Source organism: Panthera leo, chromosome A1 (assembly GCF_018350215.1).
Source record: "Panthera leo isolate Ple1 chromosome A1, P.leo_Ple1_pat1.1, whole genome shotgun sequence".
Classification (NCBI taxonomy): Eukaryota; Metazoa; Chordata; class Mammalia; order Carnivora; family Felidae; genus Panthera; species Panthera leo.
Genome location: NC_056679.1, coordinates 135,701,948 through 135,721,858, shown reverse-complemented (window position 1 = coordinate 135,721,858; position 19,911 = coordinate 135,701,948). Strand labels below are relative to the sequence as shown.

General features: G+C 40.7%; 2 protein-coding genes across 10 annotated transcripts in view; both read right to left on the bottom strand.

The window, feature by feature from the left end:
- CDK7 (cyclin dependent kinase 7) overlaps positions 1-2,509 on the bottom strand; it is a 62,858-nt gene extending 60,349 nt beyond the window's left edge. For 4 of the 9 annotated variants that reach the window (XM_042940466.1, XM_042940459.1, XM_042940471.1 and 1 more), the window contains exons 1-2: positions 2,135-2,506; positions 1,740-1,799 (exon numbers count right to left, since the gene is read on the bottom strand). In XM_042940466.1, coding sequence (XP_042796400.1) covers positions 1,740-1,799; positions 2,135-2,200 — 126 coding nt within the window. In that variant the 5' untranslated portion in view covers positions 2,201-2,506. Of the gene's footprint in view, positions 1-1,739; positions 1,800-2,134 lie in introns of all 9 variants that reach the window. The other 5 variants (XM_042940476.1, XM_042940473.1, XM_042940456.1 and 2 more) reach the window with 4 other exon arrangements.
- Positions 2,510-6,720: 4,211 nt separating this feature from the next.
- Positions 6,721-18,187, bottom strand: MRPS36 (mitochondrial ribosomal protein S36). The gene is made up of 4 exons (XM_042940449.1): positions 18,041-18,187; positions 10,005-10,068; positions 7,482-7,669; positions 6,721-6,964 (listed from the first exon to the last, which is right to left on the bottom strand). The coding sequence occupies exons 1-4, from the start codon at positions 18,080-18,082 to the stop codon at positions 6,947-6,949; spliced, it is 312 nt and encodes a 103-aa protein (XP_042796383.1). The 5' UTR covers positions 18,083-18,187; the 3' UTR covers positions 6,721-6,946.
- Between the last annotated feature and the right edge of the window lie 1,724 nt (positions 18,188-19,911).

The window sequence follows — 19,911 nt, the reverse complement described above, 5'->3', positions numbered from 1 at the left end:
GACGATCCAAAGCAGGTTCTGCACTGACAGCAGAGAGCCCACAGGGGTTCAAACTCACAAACCATGAGATCATGACCTAAGCTGAAGTTGGACGCTTAAGTGACTGAGCCACCCAGGCACCCCAGGTTAATACATTTTTAATAAATGTCTACAAAACTACTGGCAACAGACCAAAGTATTATTTGAGTGGAAGTAGACACACAATAAGTTGACAGGTAAGAGCACTTCAGATTTTGATAAATGTTATGAAGATAACGGAGAAATATGGCAAAGAAGACAAGGGTGACCAGTGAAGGCCTCTATGTGGAACAGACATGTGAGTGAGTTTTCAAGATTAGGAATCAGTCATGCCAAGTTTTAGAGGAAAAATATGCTAACCAGAAGGCAGCATATGATGCTGCAATGATCCTGGGAACGAACTGAATTTAATGTGTTCAAGGGACAGAAAGGTCAGTGGGGCTAGAATATAGTGAACCACGGGTAGAAATAAAAACATAACTTCAGAAAGGGTCAGAATAGATTAGGCTTTTACACAGGAATAGCTACAGTGCTGGATTACAGAACATAAATTGGGAAATGAAGCGGAGAGAAGCCAGAAAAAGTGAAAAGACAAAAATAGCAAAAATAACTGTGCAAAGGGAGATAGGAAGTCAGGCATTAAATGAATCAGGGGGATATGCTTCAAAGGAGTTAGGAATTTTGAATGAGAAACAGATTCAAACAGCAACAGGAACAATAAGAAGGTGGAGATCACCTCCCCCAACAGGCCCTGAAATGTGACAACAGCCTCTCTTTCAGAGGGTTACTGATTTCAGTAGCACAGGAAAGAACACGCAACCTGGCATCAAAACACCTGGATTGAAATTCTAGTTTTATCAGTTAGGATCTGTGTCAGCTTGACGAGTTAATCTTTCTTAGCTCAGGCATCTCAAGTATTATATAGGGATACTTTATTTCACATGGCTATTTTGAAGACTAAAAGAAAAAACCTAAGTGAAAGTGCCTGACATGTAGAAAATAAGCTAAATATGACTGAAATTTCTTGAATGAATCCAAGTCAAAAAGCTACAAAAATAATTTTTTAAAATGATAATGATAATGCTCGTAAAAGCCTTACATGGAAATCTGTACACAGAAAATACAGATGAGGGGCGCCTGGCGGGGGGGGGGGGGGGGGGGGGGGGGGGGGGCGGGGGCGGTTCAGACCATTAAGCTGTAGGACTTGATTGTGGCTCAGGTCATGATCACACGCTTTGTGAGTTCGAATCTGCTGACAGTACAGAGTCTACTTGAGATTCTTTTTCTCCCTCTCTCTGCCCCTCCTCCCCCTCTCAAAATAAACTTAATAAAAAAAAAAAAAAGAAAGAAAGAAAATACAGACGATGCACAAAATGGATGCAGGTGTGGCAGAAACGGTGACCTGGGAAGATAAGGATATTAAAATAGTTCTAAGGACCCAACAGATGAGTCCTTGTCCCCCTTACCCACGTCTGAGTTTAAAAAGCAAACGTAACATACAGCTTCCTCTTTATTTCAACTAATGGAACAACAACAAAAAACTAGTTCAACCGAGTTCCATCTTGGAACACAAAATACTAATAAATTCTACCTTCCCCGAAAATGACATAAATAACTCCTCATGAGCAGAGTACGGTCAAGAGTAGTAAAAAGCCCATGCAAGAGCTCACACACACAGATATGCTCAGAGACTCCAGGAAAAATAACAGACGGTAACTCACTTTCTTAATGGCGACAATTTGGTTGGTGTTCTTGTCTCTGGCCTTGTAAACCGTGGCAAACTAGAGAGAAAAGCAGAAACAATCTAAGTTCGTGGGAGCTCTTTTGTGTTTGCCTTGTCACTTTTTCAGATCTGGAGAAGCAAACACCCCACGGCTGTTGAAGATGCGCGGCTGCTTGAAACGTGGTGAGGTGATAAACTGCCCGTTCCAGTCTATTCTTCAGAAAGGGAGGACCACTCGGGAGCTCTCCTCTAGGGTACACATACGGGCAGACTCGCCCAAAAAGAAGAAGAAGCCAGGCCAGTCCTCTGACTTCCACCAGAAAACGTGCGAGTGTGTCAGGCGGCTCCGCGCTCTCGGCTCAGGTCCCCCCGAATCCCGCCCGGGAACCTCACCTGTCCCTCCCCGAGGAAGTCCAGTTTTTCATAACGCTTTGCTCGCGACTTCACGTCCACCGCCATCCGTCGCACGAAACCCGACTCCAACTGTAAAGGGCGAGCTCCTGAGACAGCAGGAATTTAAAGCTACCTTAGAGCCTCCAACAACCACTTCCGTTGACGGGGAGCCGACGCTTTACTAGCTCCGCCCCTACTTCCGGTTTGAGCTGGATGCTGCTAAGTCCGGCCAGAGCTTCCCCTACGGAAGCTGCACGAGTCAGGCCTGTTGGCGTTTCCGCGTAGTCCGCGCCGCGGCTCGCCACAGCCTGCTGGTCCCGGAAGCGGAATGTTTTAGGTGGTGACTGTAACCCTGTTACGGTTTTAAGTTAGATATTTCCTTCACTACCGGAGACAGGTCAGCGTTCTGCTACGATGTTCTGAGTTCGGGGCTTAATGTATGAGTGTGGAAGGCTTGACCTCTTTATTCCGAATCTCGCTTTCTGGTAATTGCGCAAGGGCGTCAGGGCGCCACGGTTGCTATGGACGCCTAGCATCGCAATCTCAGGTTACTTAGAAGAAAAACCCAGTTCCTTAGGGCTGGCCAAGTGGCGTTCTTACTTCAGTCCTTTGTAAAGAAGCACTACCGGGAGAAAAAATTCCAAGTCAGCTGAAGAATTTTGTACTGTGGAACAGACATCTGATCATCGGTTTTCTACTTTGTAGAATGGAAATAGGATACATCATAAGTGGTTTTGAAGAGTAAATCAGATATCCAGAAAGTTTAGACATAGTAGGTGCTTATTAACTGTGAGCAGTACTCAACCTTGATTCGCACAAGTTTTCAACACATTAATTCACTATTCAGCGAATGTATATTGAGTGCTATGTGCCAGGCTCTGAGAAATCTGGAGGGAAAAGGACAAGGAACCATGCTTTCCAATGGAAGGAGATAAAATATGGTACACAGAATTCAGTCCTATAGAGATAATAAAGCAGGAAAAGAGATATAGTAGGGCTTGCAGTTTTAAATAGGTGTTAAAAGGGGCGCCTGGGTGGCTCAGTGGGTTAAGCTTCCGACTTCGGCTCAGGTGGTGATCTCTCAGTCCGTGAGTTCGAGCCCCGCGTCGGGCTCTGTGCTGACAGCTCAGAGCCTAGAGCCTGTTTCAGATTCTGTGTCTCCCCTTCTCTGACTCTCCCCATTCATACTCTGTCTCTCTCTGTCTCAAAAATGAAAACAAAGGTTAAAAAAAAAAATTTAAATAGGTGTTAAAAGACATCACTGAAAAGACACTGCCAAAAAAAAAAAAAAAAAAAAAAAAACAAAAACGCCACTGTAGAGTTTTCAGCAAAGTAATGTGATCTGATTGTTTCAAAGTTCACTATGGCCCTTTACACTGACAGCAGTATAGACTTAAAGGGGCAAGAAAAAAATCAAGGCCTGTGAAAGAATTATTGCAGTAAGCTATGTAAGGTGGTATCATTTTGGCTTCTAGCCAATAAGATTTACTGACAGACTGGATATGGGTTGTGGGGGGAGGAAAAACAAAACAGTAATTCCAAGGTTTTGAGCTGGAGCATTTGTTGTTTCTAAGAGTTGCGAATATTCAGAGTTGAAAAAGGCAGAATACCAACACTCATAATTTAGTCAAGGTAATGTAAAGGTTGAGTTCTTGCTCTGGATCTAGACTGCCTGCATTTGAGTACTGGCCCCACAAATATTCAATCACTAGATTTATTACTTGGGCAAAGTATTTACCTTTTGGTTCCTAGTTTCCAACTATTCATTGGGTTGCTGCAAGTCTTAAATGACTTCACATTTCCAAAACCCTTAGAATAGGGTCTGACAGTGCTGTTTGTCATTGCGTAACTATTACTGGTCACCTTCCAGCTCTTTGTCACTTGGGTTTTTATTGAGCTCTGATATGTTCATAGGCAAACTTCTCATACATTACACAAACACACCATCTTTACCATTGTCTCTTAATTGTGTCAAGTCATACCTAATAATATATGGGAATCACAGAATTTAAAGTTCCCTCAAAGTTCCCTCACTTTAATATTAATTTAACCTCACTTGTAGTAGCAATAAGCTAAGTAGTGAGCTAAATGTGATGATACACCTGTGAGGCTAGAGGCTCCAAAGTATATCATGGCATATGAATTGATGATCACATTATACTATGCTGTTGACAAGGTAATTCCTATCTGGGGACATTTTAAGTAGGGTAAAAAGGCAGTTGTTTAGGTCATATTCTGGATTCATTAGGTCACTGTATGCATAAAATACCTTTTGTCATCTGTATAGCATTATACAGTTTAGAAAGCACTTGCACCCATTAGCAATAGCCAGCTTTCATGATGGCCCCAATGAATCTTCCATTCTGTATCAATGTGCTTGTGCAGTCTCCTCTGACAGTGAAACAGGCTGTTCTGTGTGACCTGTAGAATATGACAGAAGTGAGTGTTGTAACTTTTCAGTCTGGATCATAAAAGGCATTGCTCTGCCTGCCTTGCAAGCATAGATCATTTGCTCTGGGGTAAGTCAGCCACCGTATCATGAATTCAATCAGGTAGCCCTGTGAAGAGGCCTATGTGGGGAAGAACTGGGGCCTCCCGCCAACAGCCAGCATCAACTTGCCAGCCACGTGAATGAGCCACTGGAGGTAGATAATCTAGCTCCAGTCAAGCTTCCAGATAACCGCAGTCCTCTCTGGCATCTGATTGCAGCCTCATGAGAGACACTGAGCACAACTGCCAAACCAAACGGTCCAGAATTCCAGACCCAGAGAAACCATGAGCTATTAAGTGATTATTGTTGTTTTTAGCCACTACATTTTTGGGTGTTTAGTCATTAAGTTTTCAATTGCTACAAAGTAATACATAATACACTACTGTGATCCCGCCTATCACACTGTATAGTATTGGAGAGGAAAACTGAAAAACTTGAACAAATTCAGCAATTTGCTGATGGTTACACATTTTAAGTGCTTCACTCTGAAATGAAAATACAGGCTATTTAAAGCTAAGCCAGAATTCTTTCTATACTATCCTTGTTGGGAACTCATCCTGTGACACCAACTCCCACTGAATATGCCTTTTTGTCATACTTGTGTTCAAAGATTCTATAAAAGTGATCTATTTTTTCACTGCAACTTTCATGGTAGGATCTGTAGTGAGGTGAACTTCAGACAGTTCTAGTATGGGGTTCCTGACTGCTGGCCCACAGTAGTACACAAATCACTCTTCATTACTTGAACCCACTCTGTTTCTGAAAGCAAAAAAAAAAAATTGTCCTTGGCTTCCTTTTACTGAAATGAAAAAATTACAGAGAGAAAAAAGAGAATGGTGATATTTTTTAACAAAACTTTCCAAACAGGTTTAAAAAAAAAATCATGAATCATGTTATGAATCACCAGAATAGCTTATTGCTACCACCAAATACCAGTCTCATATTTGATAATTGAGATGGGCAATATTTATATTAGGCCACAACCCTGGAATAGTAAAAAGAAAAAAAAAAAAAAAGAAAAAGTAAAGCTTAATTGGCAGGCAACTGAGCGATACTCAACAATTTGACTCGGTCTATTGCCCACTAGCTACCCTTACTATTAAGGATGACTTCTTTAAAGCACATTCTAGAAATCATTCAAGGTATGGAAGAAAATTTATTTAGCTTTGTGAGGCTTTAGTTGCACAATAATACATACCCTTGGCATTGTAAGACCTTATTAAAGTTTCATAAATTGCCTTAATAACGTAAATATCTAGGTCGATTTTAAGAGGCTTTCAGACATTAAGTTTGAGAAAGTTAGTGGTTATCAGAATTTGCACACATGATGACAAAACAGTAAAATAAATCAAAGAATAAGACTTTCTTAACACCCCTAATAACATAGTAAGTTGCAGTTTCTACTCAATGTTATATGTTTCTATGTTATATTCATTTTCTTCCGAATGTAGGTTACAAATAATCTTTTGTATTAACTCCCAGTTTTACTACCACAAAGTCACCTGTTTTACCTGCTGTATTTTTATTATTTAGTGTAGGATATGGTTTTTAAACTAGTTATACTCCAGTAATTTTGTGAATGGAAAAATATAAAGAAAATTAAGAACAAATAATGGAGTCATTCTTTCACTGATCCTCATCCAACTTCAGGAAAATCACTTCCCAAAAGCAGCAATTCTATCTGATAAATCTTTCCATGTCTTAAAAAAAACTGAGGGGCGCCTGGGTGGCTCAGTAGGTTAAACTTCTGACTCTTGATTTCGGCTCAGGTCATGATTTCATGGTCATGAGACTGAGCCCCACATCAGGCTCCACACTGAGCTTGGAGCCTGCTGAAGATTCTCTCCCTCTGCCACTCCCCCAGTTACGCATGTGCTGGAGAGGAGAGGGGAGGGGAGGGGAGGGGAGGGGAGGGGAGGGGAGGGGAGGGGAGGGAGGGAGGGAGGGAGGGAGGGAGGAAGGAAGGAAGGAAGGAAACTGAAACAAAAGTGAAATTATGGGAAACCTATGACAGTTTACTAGATATTGTGTGCTTTTAATAGCTCAACACTGATAATACTTGATAATCAAGAGTAAATTAATAGGCTACATTTAAAAATCTATACTTTAATAAGTATATAAACAATTAGGTAAGCTTGTGGAGAAGCTGACCAACATACATATATTAGGAGATACAAGTGTCCATCTAAATTTTCTATTTCATTTTTTTTAACAGAATATTTATTCAAGTTGTTTAATGTAGCTTCTCATGTGCCACTTTGGAAGTCCTTTATTGTAAAGACTATTCCTTTGATGGCAAACAGCAGCCACACGGTCAGTGATTATTCCGGACCTCCACGCTGAAAAGGAAAAAATAAAGCAAAAAGATTAGGTTTAAATTTACAGAAGAAATCTTTTCATGGACATTATATAAATTTACACCATTTTAAGCAAATGATCATCAGGTGTTCAATAACAATTTCGGTTTTTCATTGCTCTTAGGCACTTGTATCAATGTTGTAAACAATTTCTGATCAGGAAGGAACTCAAGGTTGACCTTGATTGGTGATGCTCAAATTTCTTGGCCTCATAAGCCCTTCACATTGAAAAATTACCAAGGACTCTACTGAGCTTTTTTTCATGTGGTTATAGCTATTGCTACTTAACATATTATACTTCTACATATATATTCCTTCAGGTACTTTTACTGAGGGCTTGTACATGGTTTATTTCTCATAACCCTGTCCTACCTGATTATCTTGGTCTTAGCTATGGACCCACTGTGACAAGGAATGGAAAGAACAAGCATATGAAATTCCAAAAGCCAAAAATGTTCAGGTGTTTTGCACAGTACTATGATAAAGAGCGATGACATACTTGGATAAATTCCATTTCTTCTTGAGACACAAGCTTCCTTCTGTATTTCTGAGGTAATGTTTTTATTATTTCTGCAGTGTCTGGAGGACCCTGATGCATCAGCAAATCTGGTGATTTACTTCCCTTAGAATGCTGTGAAATTGAAGAAGAGTGAGATGGTAGTCCTGCTGATCTCAAAACTTCTGATACTGAAAAAAAATGTAATTAGAGAAATAAATTGCTCAGGTGTCTTAAAAAACTATTTTGAATGATCTATTATTGAGTAATCAAGTCATTCTTCAAATGCTGGGTATAATTCTAAAATGTATTATTGAGTAGCTATAAATTGGGTAGCTATAAATAATTTCAAAAAGTTCTTTTTAAAACAAATAAGGAAGAAGCTTTAAGTTAATGAATTACTAAACTGAACAAGTTTATAAAATAATAAAATTTCTAGGTAGTAGAGTATAACCCATATGAATAATCTACACACTTAAGTTTTGTCATATGGTGGTGTTTACAGGTAATATAATAGGGAATAAGAAAGTTGGTATATGAAGAGAAGTTTTCTCAATACCTTTATACTTCTTTATTCACCTATATATTTTTTAATGTTTATATATTTTGTGGGGGGGTGTGCATGAGCAGGGGAGGGGCAGAGAGAGAGGGGACAGAGGATCTGAAGTGGGGTCTGAGCTGATAGCAGAGAGCCCGATGTGGGGCTCGAGATCATGAACTGTGAGATCATGACCTGAGCTGAAGTCAGACACGTAATTGACTGAGCCACTCAGGTGCCCCCTTTATCACCTATATCTTAATTCTTTAAGAGTTACAATAAGTTAGGGGCATCTGGGTGGCTCAGTCGGTTAAACCTACAAAATCCGCTCAGGTCATGATCCTACGGTTCATGGGTTCGAGCCCTGTGTTGAGCTCTGTGCTGACAGCTAGGAGCCTGGAGCCTACTTTGATTCTTTGTCTCCTTCTCACTCTGCCCCTCCCCCACTCACACTCTGTCTGTCTCTCTCAAAAATGAATAAACATTAAAAAAAAAGTTACAATAAGTTAAATTAAAAATATCCCTATAAAACTTCTTCCACTCCTCCCTGAATTAAAGATTAAATATCTTATAATAAAAACAGGGACAATCATAATGATCAATGAGTAATGTATAGAATTGTTGAATACATTGTACACTGTAAGTTAACTATACTGGAATTAATTAAAAACAACAGAGACAAAGGATTTGCTAAAAGTGAGGGATAAGGGGAAAACAGGACTTGTTCAGAATCTTCAATTACTTTATAATCAATGATTGCTCAGGTCTAAGGCAGTCTGTATCTACTGACTGAATGAATATATCAGTCAATGAAAGAAAAGGTTAGCTGGGAGAAAAATATAAGAATGGCTACTGTGGGGGTGCCTGGGTGGCTCGGTCGGTTGAGCGTCCGACTTCGGTTCAGGTCATGGTCTCGCGGTCCGTGGGTTCGAGCCCCGCGTCGGGCTCTGTGCTGACGCTCAGAGCCTGAAGCCTGTTTCAGATTCTGTGTCTCCCTCTCTCTGTGACCCTCCCCCATTCATGCTCTGTCTCCCTCTGTCTCAAAAATAAATAAACATTAAAAAAAAAATTTTTTTAAAAAGAATGGCTACTGTGCCTCACAACCTCTCCAATGTAAGCACGAGAGAATCTTTTAAATAAAGGACAGAAGAAAACAAAGAACAAAAATTTCCCTGTATAATCACAATATAATTAAAAATTCAGAGACGGGGCACCTGGGTGGCTCCATTGGTTAAGCGTCCAACTTTGGCTCAGGTCATGATCTCACGGTCTGTGAGTTCGAGCCCCGCGTCGGGATCTGTGCTGACAGCTCAGAGCCTGGAGCCCGCTTTGGATTCTGTGTCTCCCTCTCTCTCTGCCCCTCCCCTGTTCATGCTCTGTCTCTCTCTGTCTCAAAAATAAATAAACAGGGGCACCTGGGTGGCGCAGTCGGTTGAGCGTCCGACTTCAGCCAGGTCACAATCTCGCCGTCCGTGAGTTCGAGCCCCGCGTCAGGCTCTGGGCTGATGGCTCGGAGCCTGGGGCCTGTTTCCGATTCTGTGTCTCCCTCTCTCTCTGCCCCTCCCCCGTTCATGCTCTGTCTCTCTCTGTCCCAAAAATAAATAAAAAACGTTGAAAAAAAAAATTTAAAAAAAATAAATAAACATTAAAAAAAAAAAAAAATTCAGAGACAGGGGTGCCTGGCTGGTTCAGTTGGTGTAGCATGCGACTCTTGATCTCAGGGTTGTGAGTTCAAGCCCCACAGTGGGTGTAGAGATTACTTCAAAATAAACTCTTAAAAAAAGTTCAAAGACATGTTCTATTGAGTCACTACCTTTTTAAATGGAGGTAATAAGAAGTTAATTTCTGCATGTGCAACTTAATAAACTGTTTTGATCTAAGCTATAATGGTCTCCCTGATTTTAAAATGTGAAATAATGCCTATAATAGAATATTCACGTATAAATATATCTGTACCTAATTTTTAAAAAGCCTAAAACACAACTTACCATTGGGTTTAGGATTGTCTCTTCTGTCAGGGAACCTTATTAATGGAGTATGTGGCTTGACTACCTAAAGGAAAAATAAAATATATGGAAAAAAAAAAAAAAGATGAAGCACTAAACTCATTAACTCTATAAAAAAAACAATGTACTGAACTTCATAGATACCTTTGTTAAAACAAAATAACTTAATATTTGACAGCAACTCGAATATTACTATTTTACTCTTCCCCAACTAGGAAAGCTGGTCTATGAACTTTTAATTTATCTTATCTACTCTTCATAATACCTTTGGACTTTACACATTAGAAGACATTTTACTATACTACCAACTGACCGCAAAACAACCCTATGAAAAAAGATGACACAGATTTTATGTTGTATGACATATATTACCCTGCTGCTGGGTAAGAATTAGAAGTGTCCTGACTTGTATTGAATGTTGTTTTCCTAAAACGGCCAATTATCTAGCAGTGCAGAACAGGATAAAAAGCATATTGAAAATTAGCTAATTTAGGGTGACTAGGTGGCTCAGTCAGTTGAGTGTCCGACTCTTAATTTTGGCTCAGGTCATGATCTCACAGTTCATGGGATCGTGTGCAGACAGCCTAGAGCTTGCTTGGGATTCCCTCTCTCCCTCTCTCTCTACCCCTCCCCTGCTCATGAGCTAAGTAAATAAATAAACTTGAAAGAAAGAAAGAAAGAAAGAAAGAAAGAAAGAAAGAAAGAAAGAAAGAAAGGAAGGTAATTTAAAAAAAGCTTTTTCCAACTATAAAGTAACACATGCTCTGTGTAAAAACTTTGGAAGAAATGGTGAAAAGCCACAAATAAGAAAACACAGTCTATAATCCCCAAACCCACAAAAACCAGATTAAACATTTGTTGGCCCTTTTAGTCTTTTTTCTAAACCCATAGAAACACATATTTGCGAATATTTTTATTTATTCATTCATTTATTGTAATTTATTTTAATGTTTATTTTTTGAGAGAGAGAGAGAGAGAGAGAGAGAGAGAGAGAGACACACACATATAGAGTTTCTGCCTGAGTTCACTCAGGCAGAAAAATGAACCTGGACCACTTTCTTACACCATACACAAAAATAAACTCAAAAATGGATGAAAGGCCTAAATGTAAGACAGGAAGCCATCAAAATCCTCGAGGAGAAAGCAGGCAAAAACCTCTTTGATCTTGGCCTCAGCAACTTCTTACTCACCATGTCACTGGAGGCAAGGGAAACAAAAGCAAAAATGAACTACTGGGACCTCATCAAAATAAAAAGCTTCTGCACAGAGAAGGAAACAATCAGCAAAACTAAAAGGCAAACGACAGAATGGAAGAAGATATTTGCAAATGATATATCAGATAAAGGGTTAGTATCCAAAATCTATAAAGAACTTATCAAACTCAACACCCAAAAAACAAATCATCCAGTGAAGAAATGCGCAAAAGACATGAACAGACACTTCACCAGAGAAGACACCCAGATGGCCAACTGACACATGAAAAAATGCTCAACATCACTCATCATCAGGGAAATATAAATCAAAACAACAATGAGATACCACCTCACACCCGTCAGAAGGGCTAACGTTAACAACTCAGGCAACAACAGATGTTGGCGAGGATGTGGAGAGAAGATCTCTTTTGCACTGCTGGTGGGAATGAAAACTGGTGCAGCCACTCTGGAAAACAGCTTGGAGACTCCTTGGGGCTCCTGGGTGGCTCAGTGAGTTGAGCGTCCGACTTCGACTCAGGTCATGATCTCGCGGTCTGTGAGTTTGAGCCCCATGTCGGGCTCTGTGCTGACAGCTCAGAGCCTGGAGTCTGCTTCGGATTCTGTGTCTCCCTCCCTCTCTGCCCCTTCCCCACTCATGCTGTCTCTCTCTCTCTGTCAAAAATAAATAAGCATTAAAAATTTTTTTTTAAAGAAAGTCCCATCTAAAAAAAAGAAAAAACAGTATGGAAGTTCCTCAAAAAATTAAAAATAGAACTACCCTATGATCCAGCAACTGCACTAGTATGCATTTATCCAAGGGATACAGGTATGCTGTTTCAAAGGGGCACATGCACCCCAATGTTTGTAGCGGCACTATCAACAATAGCCAAAGTATGGAAAGAGCCCAAATGTCCATCAATGAATGGGTGAAGAAAATGTGGTATATATATATATATACAACAGACTATTACTCGGCAATCAAAAAGAATGAGATCTTGCCATTTGCAACTACATGGATGAAACTAGAGGGCATTATGCTAAATGAAATTAGTCAGAGAAAGACAAATATCACATGACTTCATTAATATGAGGAATTTATGATACAAAACAGATGAACACAAGGGAAGGGAAGCAAAAATAATATAAAAACAGGGAGGGGAATGAAACATAAGATACTCTTAAATATGGAGAACAAACAGAGGGTTACTGGAAGAGTTGTGGGAGGGGGGATGGGCTAAATGGGTAAGGAGCATTAAAGAATCTACCCCTGAGATCATTGTTGCACTATATGCTAACTTGGGTGTAAATTTAAAAAATTAAATTAAATTAAATTAATAAAAAACCCAGATATTTGCAGGGTATTGCTGTTTTACCCCTAGAATTCTAGATAATGCTATAGAGGAACTTCCTGTTTTAAGTTTATTTTGAGAAAGAGAGAGTGCACGAGCATGGGAGGGACAGAGAGAATCCCAAGCAGGCCCTCCTGTGCTATCAGTCCACAGCCCGATGTGGGGCTCAATCTCACAAACCAAGAGATCATGATCTGAGCCGAAATCAAAGTCAGATGCTTAACTGAGCCACCTAGGCACCCCTGCTAGAGAGAAACTTAAATGGACCTTTCAGCATGAGATTTTCTGAATATACAATGCTAAGACTCTAATGAACAGTACTATTTTCAACTAAAGTAATCTAGAAGTTGCTCTGTAACTAGTGATATTGAGCTGTATGTTTATCTCCAAAATATTTGTATATATGTACTATATAATACATTAAAAAAATTTTTTTTTAATGTTTGTTTATTTTTTAGAGAGAGACGGAGTGAGAGCAGGGGAGGGGCAGAGAGAGAGGGAGAAAAAGAAGAAGCTGAAGCAGGCTCCAGGCTCTGAGCTGTCAGCACAGAGCCTGATGTGGGGGTTGAACTCACGAACTGTGAGATCATGACCTGAGCCAAAGTAGGACACCCAACCAACTGAGCCACCCAGGCACCCCACTACATAATATACATTTCATATGAATACGGAAATAAATAGGCTTGTTGGGACTGGCCTGAAAACCCCACTATAATTGTGCTCCTGTGAGAAAATGCTGGAATAGAGTTGTCTCCCTCAGCATAAGTTCACAGTCAAGTCTAATGGTAAAAAACAAAACTCTAATGTCACACTGTGTGTCAATCTGTGAGACTGAGCCCCATGTCCGGCTCCATGCTGGGCAAGAAGACTGCTTAGGATTCTCCCTCTCTCTCTTCTCTGCTCACACACATTCTCTCTCTCAAAACAAAACAAAAATGAAACCCAATTCTCCCTCTAGTAACTATTTCTTCCTTTTCATAGCCAATCTTCTTCAAAGAATGTTCTATCCATACGCTATGAACACCCCATTTAAAAGCTTTAAAAATGTTCAACAGCTTTCAGCATAAACTTCAAGCTCATATTTGGCATTCACTAGGCCCATCCTGATCTGCCTCTCCCTCCCTCTCCAGCCTCACTTCTCACCTCTGTCTTCTGCATCTTTTACTCCAGGTATTCTGAAGTACTTTTCTGTTCCTAGATCAATAAGCCAATGATTAGAGGACAGCTAATCTCCTGCAAAAGGCAGTCAGAGAACTAGCACTTATGCAGTACTGCCAGGTATGCAGTAAATGTTGAGGAAACACTTGCCAAGTGTGAACAGAGACCATTTGTAAGACAGGACTAACTGTATAGGTATGGGAGTAGGTATACACACACTTAAACAATGATACGTACACAAGAGAGAAAAATCCATTTCAGCAATGCTTACGCACACTTAAAAATATGACATAATATGCCCTTATAGATTAAATTGCCAGACTGGTGTCCTTTTTGTTTTTTTTTTTTAAGTTTATTTATTAATTTTGAGACAGAGCACATGCGTATGAGAAAGCAGGGGAGCAGCAGAGAGAGGGAGAGAAGAGAATCCCGAGCAATCTACTCAATGTGGACACAGAGCCAGACTTGGGGCTCAAACCCATGAACTGCAAGATCACAACCTGAACTGAAATCAAGAACTGGATGCTTAACTGACTGAGCTGCTAGGTGCCCCTGGTGTCCCCTTTTTTAAAAGGCATTTTCCTAAATATATGAGTAGAGCCAGTACTGTAATAAACCCTAATAAACAAAAAACGAAATAAACCCTGATAAACACATTACACAATTTCAACAGCAATAGAGACAATCTTAATTCATCACCCCTTCCTCCATTAAACAAATCCCAACCCTCTCCTCTAACCTGTTAATACCTTCCATATGTATCACTAACATAAAAAGATTTTTGTCAGGGGCGCCTGGGTGGCGCAGTCGGTTAAGCGTCCGACTTCAGCCAGGTCACGATCTCGCGGTCCGTGAGTTCGAGCCCCGCATCGGGCTCTGTGCTGACCGCTCGGAGCCTGGAGCCTGTTTCAGATTCTGTGTCTCCATCTCTCTCTGACCCTCCCCCGTTCATGCTCTGTCTCTCTCTGTCCCAAAAATAAATAAAAAACGTTGGAAAAAAAAAAAATTAAAAAAAAAAAAAAAAAAAAAAAAAGATTTTTGTCAAACCATAATCTCTACACATTTTACCACAATAAATTAAAAATAATTCTTTAATATCATCTAATACTTAACTTATGCTCAAATTTTCCTCTCTCAAAATCTGCTTTTTATTTATTTTAAATAAAAAAAAAAAAATTTTTTTTTTAAGTAGGCTTCATGCTCAGTGCAGAGCCTGAACCCACGACCCTGAGATCAACACTTGAGCTGAGATTAAGAACTGGACGTTTAACTGACTGAGCCACCCAGACGCCTCAATATTTACTTAAACAAAAAAATTTTTTTAAATGTTTATTCATTTGTGAAAGAGAGAGAGACAGAGACAGAGCGTGAATTGGAGAGGGAAAGAGGGAGACACAGAATCTGAAGCAGGCTCCAGGCTCAGCTGTCAGCACAGAGACGTGGGGTTCAAACTCATGAACCATGAGATCATGACCTGAGCCAAAGCTGGACGCTCAAATGACTGAGCCATGGAGGCGCCCCAAAATTTGCTTTTGAATTCTAAATGTAGGGGCATGTGGATGGCTCAATTGGTTAAGTGTCTGACTTTGGCTCCAGTCATGATCTCACGCTTTGAGAGTTCGAGCCCCACATCAGGCTCTCTGCTGTCAGCACAGAACCACTTCAGATCCTGTCTCCCTCTCTCTGCCCCTGCCCCACTCACTTTTCCTCTCTCTCTCAAAAATAAAACATTAAAAAAATTTTTAGACTCTAAATGTAAACACAAAGAAGCAATTCCTTTTTTTTAAATGTTTATTTTGAGGGAGAGAGAGAGTGTGTGTGCAGGTGCGTGCACAGGTGTGCGTGCAGAAGACAGGCGGAGAGAGAGGGAGATAGAGGATCCAAAGCAGGTTCCACACTGTCAGTGAGTCTGATGTGAGGCTCAGACTCACGAACCTTGAGACCACGACCTGAGCCAAAGCCGGCACTTAACCGACTGGGCCACCCAGGCACCCCCAAAGAAGCAATTCTACCTGTGTATCAGTTGGGTAACATAACTAAGGGGGGAAAAAAAAGGAACTAATCCAAATAACTTTCATAGTACTTATACTCTGTACTTTCATCTAAAGGCAATGATAATAATAAATACAGTCCTAAGAAAACTTGAACTTTTTACTTAATATGTTGGTGTTGGTAGCTGTATAAATATAGCAATTTTGAAACCATTTTGAATCTATTGTAGGACTCAGCAAATGAGTACATATATTTACAGTGATGTTTGGAGGAACCAGGGATTTGCCTGTGAGAGAAAGTTTGAGCCACCCAGGCGCCCCTATAACTTATTCTACTGAAATTATTTCTGAATACCTTATAGTCGAGCCAAATTTCTCTACTTAATATTGACACCATGCCTTATGAATTCCCATCAGTTTGTGCCAGTTTGTTGAAATACTACTCTTTCTTTAAGGTATGAATTAAGAGCCAAATTCTAAGTTCTATGGAGGCACCATGTCTGGCTTGTTGGTGCTATAGTCTCAGCACTGAGTACAGACCTGACACAGAAGTACTCAATAAATTTTGCTAAGGTTATATGTAATTATTGCATAATGTTAGCAAAAACCACTTTGTATTATGAATATGAGTACAAGTCTTTGCAGCTCTGTTAGAGGAAGACAGACCATTCCTTACTGCGCATCTCACAGTATCTTTTTTTTCTTCCTTATCAGTAGTTAGTAGTTCATTACTGTGTACTATTCCATTTTAATAAATCTACCACAATCTGTTTATCCTCCTAATGGACATTTGGATTTTTTCTGGTTTGGGGGTCATTATGGCATAAAGTGGCTACAGACATTTTTATCTAAGTCTCTGTATAGGTATACGCACTCATTTCTCTTGGGTATAAACCTGTATGTAAGTAAAACTGCATCATAGGGAAGCTATATTTAATTACTGGAGACTAACAAAAGTTTTCAAGAGTGGCTATTCCATTTATACCCCTAACAACAATGGATGAGAGTTTCAGGTGCTTCACACTGTCATCAGTACTTTTGGTACTGACAGTTTTTAAACTTTGAATAATTTTGGTAGATGTAGTAGTACTTCCTGGTTTTAATTTGTATTTTCCTGGTAAGCAATGAAGTTCAACATCATTTCACAGACTTGTGTATCTTCTTTTGTGCCATTTCAACTTTTTAACCCATTTTAAAATTGAGCTATGTATTATGAACATGTATGGTTACACATTACGGATACCAACCAGTCCTTTGTCCAATGTTCTCCTAATCCTCATATTATCTTTAATTAGTTAATGCTTAATATCTACCTACTGAATGAGTAATAGAATCATTATGCAATGGGACCAAACGCTAGGATCTAAGATTATCTTTCCGACTGAAACAACTTTAAGAAAAGGTCTTTTTAAGACATGTATTTGTACAAAGGGAAATGCACTTCTTATATCAAAGTTAAAAACCATACAGTACACTTCCAGAATTTAAAAGAGATTGTGTAAAGCAGCCACAAAAGTGGAGGTTGTGTCCCTTTATATACCAACTTTACCTGTCCTATTTAAGTTAGCGATCACAACTGAAGAAGCAAATACAAAAGCTACCAGGAGTTACTTATTGATGTGTGAATTAACAAAGTTCCTCTAGCTACCAATACAAACTCAGGGCAAAAAAAAAAAACAAAAAAAAAACAAAAAAAACCCCTTGGGTAACAACAAAACATGTTATTACAAACAAACTTAAATAATATATATTTCCCCCCCTCCAATTGTCCCCATCCAGCCTGTAACCAGACGCTCGGATTGGTGAGGGAGAATACGCCTGGGGTGAGGACTCCGCCCGCGGGGCCAGTTCTCTGGCCATTCCCAAGACCTTGAAGGGACACTGGGTCAGATGCACCGTTCGCTTCCTTCCACGCGCCGTTACCGCCTTCCTTCCGATTGGTTGATGCGGGACACCACAGACAATACTAGACGCCGATTGGCCGAGACTATTGCCAGGGCAGCCTAGCCCGCAGACTCCTCTAAGAGGGCTACTGAGGTCCTGGCAGGATACAGTCCAGGGACCGCGCAGCAGCTCTTTGCCTACGTGCTCATACACAGCACTCCCGCGGCCTGGCTCGAACCCTCAGCTTTGGTCTCCGGCTCATTGCCCGACTCATTGGGTTCTAGGTCCAATTTTCACACATATCCTCGGGCGGTGCCGCTGGCCCTACCCAGGGCCGCGGTCACCGCGCAGCCTCCGCCACCGCCTTTTCTTCCCAGCGCCTTTGCTATAATCAGCACCATCCCTACCGCCCACGGTGCGGAAAAGTGACCAAATTTCCTTACCTGAACGACCCTGCTGGCAGACGCCATCTTGCTGCCCATCATGACCCCGAGATGGGGCAGCTTCCGGGGCGCTGGCGAGCCGCAGAGATAACAGGAGACCTGGGCGGCTGGGGGCGGGGCCTGCCTGTGGCGTCATGGAGGAGGGGCGAGCGTGCGCTCGCGCCGGATCCTCCTCCACTGCGTAGCCAGCCCACGCTGGGCGCCGACCCGCCCCGCCTCAATTCACGCCTAGGAACTACCCCACGTGCTTTCCATTGTTTTGTTTTGCCTGCGAAGGTTTGTGATGTTGGGTTTGTTTTGCTAATCAGCTCATGAGTAAACTAGGGCCATTTCCTTTCCAGATAGCCAGTTTCTATTTTAAGTAGAATCCAAAATTTAGTCTGAAACCAAATAGGTAATACAAAGTCATGTGGCATCCTAAAACTAACGAGTTCGTTAAACTTAGGAGTTAGTGGCAAGCTCAGAAAGAGCAGGCATTTCGAGGTCTATACAAGGCTACCTCTTACTCTCTGCCTTACTGGCGTTACTTGATACGGTCTTGTTTTCTCTGCCATTAGTCCTGATATTAAACTGCTGCCTGATTCCAGTATGAGAACTCAAAAGTTCATTTTTCTTTTTTAATTTTTTTTGTTTATTTTTCAGAGAGAGAAAGAGAGACAGAGTATGAGCAGGGGAGGGACAGAGAGAGAGGGAGACAGAATCCAAAGCAGCTCCAGGTTCTGAGCTGCCAGCACAGATCCCCACCAGCTGTGGAGGGGTGGGCTTGAACCCACCAGCAGTGATACCATGACCTGAGCCTTAGACACTTAACCGACTCAACATAACTCTTCAATATCATTACCTCAAAATTACATGAAATTTTGTGAACATTAATTTTTATGTTGTTCTAATTTCTGATACACAATATGTTGTGACCATTTAACATAATTTTGTAGGTAATGTAGCCATAAACAACTTCAAGTACAGTGACAAAATTGTTTTGATGACCTAGGTTGGAGGCTTCTGAATCTGGGAAGAGTTTTAAAAATACTTTACCGGGGCGCCTGGGTGGCTCAGTCAGTTAAGCGTCCGACTTCAGCTCAGGTCACGATCTCGTGGTCCGCGAGTTCGAGCCCCGCATCGGGCTCTGGGCTGATGGCTCAGAGCCTGGAGCTTGCTTCCGATTCTGTGTTTCCCTCTCTCTCTGCCCCTCCCCCGTGCATGCTGTGTCTCTCTCTCTGTCTCAAAAATAAATGTTAAAAAAATTAAAAAAAAAAAATACTTTACCAAGCGCCAAAATGGGCCCTTCTAATAAAATTTAAACTATGCTGAAACACTAGTTTCACCCATCCAACTGGTCAACATACATAATTTGGGTAACACATTCTGGGGCGGCTGTAGGGAAAGAGGCACTCACACACATCATTGGTGGGAGCAAAAGATGGTATTTGAAAACTTACATACTGAATGACTCCAACTATATGACATTTTGGAAAAGGCAAAATTATGGAGACAGTAACAGGATAATTGATTGCCAGGGACAAATAGGCAGAGCACAATGGTTTTTAGGACAATGAAACTCTTCTATGATACCGTAATGTAAGTATGTGTCATTATACATGTTAAAATCCATACAATGTACCACCTTTGAGGGATAATGACATGTTAATATAGGTTCAGTTGTAACAAACATACCAGGCTAGAAGGAATGGTGTTAGTGGGTAAGGCTGTGAATGTGTAGGAGCTGTAAGTATATAGGAACTCTACTTTCTCTCAATTTTGCAGTGAACCTAAATCCAATAAAAATAAAAATAAAGCCTAGGCCAAAAAAAATTTGTTTTGGGGCATCTGGGTGGCTCAGTTGGTTACGCATCCATGTCTTGACTTTGGCT

Bases quoted from the DNA above. Each gene is read 5' to 3' on its own strand.
- MRPS36 (XM_042940449.1), bottom strand. From the start codon at position 18,082: ATGATGGGCAGCAAGATGGCGTCTGCCAGCAGGGTCGTTCAG. The intron at 10,069-18,040 runs GTAAGGAAATTT...TTTTTCCTTTAG, and splicing joins CTGCCAGCAGGGTCGTTCAG to GTAGTCAAGCCACATACTCC. The intron at 7,670-10,004 runs GTAAGTTGTGTT...ATTTTTTTTCAG, and splicing joins AGACAATCCTAAACCCAATG to TATCAGAAGTTTTGAGATCA.